General features: G+C 59.2%; 1 protein-coding gene across 1 annotated transcript; it reads right to left on the bottom strand.

Annotated features, from left to right (window-relative positions):
• Positions 1–236: 236 nt before the first annotated feature.
• LOC122383864 lies at positions 237–5,324 on the bottom strand (the record flags this gene model as incomplete). Its single annotated transcript, XM_043370668.1, has 4 exons — positions 3,931–5,324; positions 2,469–2,716; positions 550–2,120; positions 237–469 (listed from the first exon to the last, which is right to left on the bottom strand). Coding segments are annotated over exons 1-4 (3,446 nt in total), but the record flags the coding sequence as incomplete, so codon positions are not given.

Consider the following 5,324-nt stretch of genomic DNA (forward strand, 5'->3'; position numbering starts at 1 on the left):
AGTGTGTTTACGACGCTGGCATCGATATAAATGAGTGAATACGTTTTGAAGGCATAGCGGTTGAATGTTCATGGCTCCGACTTATTTCACATGTTAAACTGCAATAATGCGATTGGGCCGAAGAGCATTATATCAGTTGCATTCAATTACACACTAATAATAACAACGTACCACAGCTATTATAATTGTATATACATTTTTTTCTCACACACTGAACGCCTGTTGTTGTTAGTTACCTGATGACTGGGAGAATTTGGCGGAAATCCCCGCCCAGCACGAGGACTTTTCCGCCGAACGGCTCCTCGCTGCCAGTGACGTCACGCAGCGTGCGGTCGAACGCCTCCAGGTGGTGACGGTGGGCCATGGGGGCCTCGTCCCACACGATGAGCGCCGTCCGTCGGATGAGCTCCGCCAGCGGGCTCTGCGCGCTGATGGCGCACGTTGATGTCGCGTCCACCTGCAGCGGTGCCTTGAAACGCGCGAGTGGTATGTGCGCCCGCCGTCCAGCAGAGTGGCAGCAATTCCACTGAAGGCCACTGCGAGCGCTACCATACCCTGCGAGCGCACCGCCGCCAGCAGCGTGTTGAAGACGTACGTCTTTCCGGTGCCACCAGCGGCGTCCACGAACACGGCCAGCGGACGCCGCCCGTCGACGGCCGTCATTACCAGGTCGAAGACGTGGCGCTGCGGCGGCAGCAGAGTGGGCAGCTGGATGGCCACCTGGTCTCTGAGCGCTGCTGCGTCATATTCCAGCTCCTCTTGAATGAGCCGCGGCAGCTGGCGCAGCTCGGCGGCCTGCTGCAGCTCAGCTGCCCGCGCCCGCTGATCGGGCGTCACCTCCGGCAGACCGAAGTCTCGGAGCTCTTTGCCGGCCTGCTGTAGCTGCCGCTCCAGGTCCACCAGTGTTAGTGCAGCGCGCAGCTCGTCCGGCAGGTCGCGATGACGACGGCCGAAGTCATCAGACATGGCGTCCAGGTGACGCCGGAACAGCTCTGACGGATCGGCTGGTGCGCAGAAGAGCAGCAGCGTCACGAAGAGGCGCCGGATTTGAGCCGGCATCTGTGCGTGCGCCGCGTCCTCCATCGTCACCTCCCACTCGCGGTCGTCCTGCAGAAGGCCACGCAGGCAGCACGCCTCACGATAGGTGGCACAGACCACGCCGTCCACGGTGCGCAGCTCCTCAAAGGACGCCGCCCCCGCGACGTGGTGCAGCAGCACGCGGAGGTAGAACACGTCGCCGTGACGTGGTGAGAGGCTCACCACGCGGCCGATTGCCTCTGCCGCCTGCTGTTGGCGCCGTTTGCGCCACACCTTCTGGCCGGCCTGCCAGGTATACCGCGACGGGAAGTCCGGGTAGAGCAGTCGGCGGCAGTCCGGGTCGGCGGCGGCCGACTCCCGGTTATACTCCAGCCAGGCGGTGAGATGGGTGCGTCGGGCGGCCTGAGCCGCCTGCCGCTCCTGTCCCGGCTCGAAGTACACCAGCTGGTGATCCTCGAGGTGCACCTGTAGAGCGACCACGTTCGGCTGCCGCTGGCTCATCGGCATGTCGAACAGACGCCAGCAGGCTTCACTGGCACCGATCGAGCGCATGTCCTGGTACTCTGCGATCTCGTCATCGCCGCCGATCAGGTTGTCAGCGCGCACCATCTGGCGGTCCGGGCCCTTGTAGATGTACCTGAAAAGATACTTGACACTCTGCACCGAACAGCACACCTCCACGTTCACGTGAGCCTCATATTTCAGGGACAGGTATGGAGAGAAGGGTACCACCCACTGGTTGGTGATGAGCCGCCCGTCACGCACAAACTCCTGGCCGCCCTCGGCTGCCGGTCGCCGCCTGTAGACAGGGTACGGATGGTCATCCCGCCACTCTGTCTCGTTGGCGAACGGCTTGGGAAAGCCCTTGGAGCAGCGGCCGCCATCCATGCAGGCGGCCGTCGGGTTGGCGGCGCCGCACTGGCGGTGTACCATGGTACTCACCACGATCTCGTGCAGGCGGCGCGCCTGGTCTGACCTGGCTGGGTCGGGCAGTTCCGCCGTGATCACCGCGTCTACATCGTCGGCAGTCCGCGGGCGGTCCTCCTGCCGGACGATGACCAGGATATGGCCGTGCGGCAGACCTGCAGGGAAAGTAAATAATGTTTTAAGCGGCGATTGAGATAGAATAGGACCTTAAAAAATTGACTTCAGGTCAAAGTCATGTGGTGACTTTTTATGAACCAACATGACCTTTCGGGCCACTGCTGGCCATAAGCTGCACTTTGCTCATTGCAACTGGGCAGATGTTGCGATTCTGAAAAAAATCTTGCGGTTTAGACTTGTAAGTTCGACCTGACCTAAGTGACCTGAGCGCTAAAATTATGCACACGACGTAAATTGATGCATGATGAGCTGTATTGGTTTTCTTCACACTCCCTCCTCCCCCCCCCCCACACACACACGAACACAAACCTTTAGTGCCTACTCACCTCGTTTTTGGAACTCGACCACCATCAGCATGGAGACACAGCGTCCGAAGATGCCGCTGGTGGTGAGCTCCTTCAGCAGGGCCTTCAGCTTTAGGTGGAACACCCTGGCCACCAGATCGGGGCGGGACTGCGCATCCTGGCCGGGCAGGAGCGCCGCCTGGATCTCAGGCCAGTTTGGGTTGCAGGTGAACGTCACGAAGTACGTCGGCCTGCCGTACACTCGCACGATGGCCATGGCGTCTTGGTACCTGATTCATTGAGACAAAGGTAAAACACCAAATGAGGAAATGAAGTATCGCAAAAATCCTATCTAAAGGCTGACATATACACCTATCACAACGCGACCAATTGGTTGGGGGGAGAGAGGGGGGATGAGATTGTGTGGCTCTTTGGAATTGTGGCCTTTCGTGACCTCACGACACAAATGTGACGTCATCAGTATTCAAAATAGAGCCCTTCCGTTCTCGAGAGCCCAGAATATCCGTAGTTACATGAACACGGTCATATCATGAAAATTTCATGACCCTGACCCAAATGACCTTTGACCTGTGACCTACTTTTCGAGACCATGTTTGGCCGGAATCGCGATTCGGAGTATGTCGGCTCGCATTAGCCGCGCGTTTGCAGTCTTTTCGTGGTTTCAAGCGTTCAAACAATGTGATATGATGTTGGTCCCAGGCATTAGGGTGGGTATCAAAGTCACCTGAAGGTCAGGTCAGGTCATTGACCTTTGATGACCTCGGCTCACTTTTCGAGTTTTACATGTTTCGAGGCTAGCTATTCTTTGGAGCTGAATTCGAATTTAGCGACCATTTGAACATGTACGAAGTAGTTTTGGTGCCTTCGGATTTCGGAACATGTTATGAAGCTGACAGAGACGGTTGACACCTACCGCGAATACCCGGCAGAACACCTACTGGTTGACCTGACCTGACCTGACCCGACCTGACCTTAATGCATGAAGACATCATTGCGATCAAAACTAATATGATATTCGAGATAACCACCCCGGAAAACCCCATAACAGCCACACTTTACGACGTTCTAACAGGTCCCGGTTTTCCCGACTTTTGGGTAATTGAACTGACCTCAGAGGTCACCATTTGACCTATGACCTTAAAACCGGGTACCGTTGGCTTCGTCTCGTAACGACCTACACGATGTTTTTTTCGGCGAGGCTCTATTTGTAACTAAAGTCATTTGACATGACCTGGTGACCTGACCTTGAGTGATCTTGGTATGCAATTTTCACAACACATGCAGAATAGATGCATTATGATGTGTACCAAAAACGGTGGCAACAATTTTTGAGATATTCACGAAAAACCCCAGCGGGGCGGGGGGGGGGGGCTGTTCAAAATCACACTTTCCCCCCCCCCCCCAACAGGGCACGGGTTAAACATTTGATTCAACAACCGATTTCTACATAATAAGCAATGTAACGCGCTCGTAAATAATTCACCTGCGCTGGTAGTACCGGGGCCCGCCGGTGAAGGAAGCCGGCAGGATGACACGCTGACCGACGCGGTCTCCGCCGGCCAGCTCCCTTTCGGCGTCCCCCGGCAGCGCGTCCTGGAGGCGCTGGTACAGCTCGGCACGCAGGCCGGCCTGGTTCCGAGCCAGGTACAGCAGACGCTGGGTCTCTACGCGCGCAAAAGCCATGCACACGTACTCCTGAAACAGGCGTCCTGCGCGGAACAGTGAGTCATCGAGGTCGGGTCGCAGCTGCAGCCGATGAGCGTAGTACTGCATCAGCGACACGCCCCTCACGTCCCCGCGCCCGTTTGCCACCGCCTGCCGTAGGTCGGGCTGCCAGCCGTCTGTGCCAAACGGCAGAAGGAGCACAAAGTGCAGAGCCTCAAACGCCCGGTGCGTCTCATTTACCGTCTGGAGGAACGGACCTTCGGCATCGGCACGGCGACGCAGCACGATGTCCTGATGGACGGGCTCCTCGTCCATCAGCACGGCCACCTCCCGGAACCCCTCGGCGCGGTTGTACCGTCGGGGGTGCTGGTCGGCCGGGCGGGCGTCGGCACTTACCACCAGTCTCTGCTGAACCTCCTCCTCCGGCAGCTCGGCGGCGTGGATAAAGTCCTGCACATAGGGATTTACCTGACGCAGCAGGACCTGCAGCTGTTCGAGCAGCGTCAGCAGGCGCGCCCGCTCCGGCTCCCGGGTGCCGCGGGGCAGCGGCACGTGTCCTAGACGCAGCGCGGCCTCGGCCGCCGGGTCGTCACAGTCCGGGTCATTCACATAAATCTGGGCGAACGACGGCCGCTCCCCGTCTCTGGCCTGCAGCGGACCGACGCGGTGGTACAACCTACCTTGAATGATCACTGATGGTGCATACCCACCGTCCGCCGGCCTCACCTCCCGTGTCATCATAGACGCCAGCGACAGCGCCGTGTTCAGGCGCCGGGAGTGCTGTCTGAATGTGCGTGCCTCCAGCGTGTCGCCCGTCCACAGTTCACGGAGCAGCGGTGGCGGGGCGGGCAGGGGATCTAGGTTTACCTTTCCCCCCGAACAGCACAGAGTGGCCCGCTCCTCTCGCCAGAGGAGGGCGCCGCAGTGCGGACATACCGTGTCGCGTGCCCCCGTGTCGAGCCTGGCCACCGGCTGGCGACCGGACAGCACAGAGTCGGCGTCACAGGCGGCTCGATTGGCCCGGTCGACTCTGCGGCGCCCCTCCATGTGGCCCCTCGCGTCGGCCGCCCGTTCCGCGTCACGTACCTCGTTGGGCATGTCAGCCCGTCGCTGTCGCTGCCTCTCGGCCTCTGCCAGGCGCCCAGCGTCATCGAGGGCGGCACGCCGCTGTCGCTGCCTTTCAGCGTCCGCTTCTCTCTCGGCGTCATCCAT

The sequence above is a fragment of the Amphibalanus amphitrite genome, unplaced genomic scaffold, assembly GCF_019059575.1.
Source record: "Amphibalanus amphitrite isolate SeventyFive unplaced genomic scaffold, NRLGWU_Aamphi_draft 000175F_arrow, whole genome shotgun sequence".
In the NCBI taxonomy this organism is placed as follows: domain Eukaryota; kingdom Metazoa; phylum Arthropoda; class Thecostraca; order Balanomorpha; family Balanidae; genus Amphibalanus; species Amphibalanus amphitrite.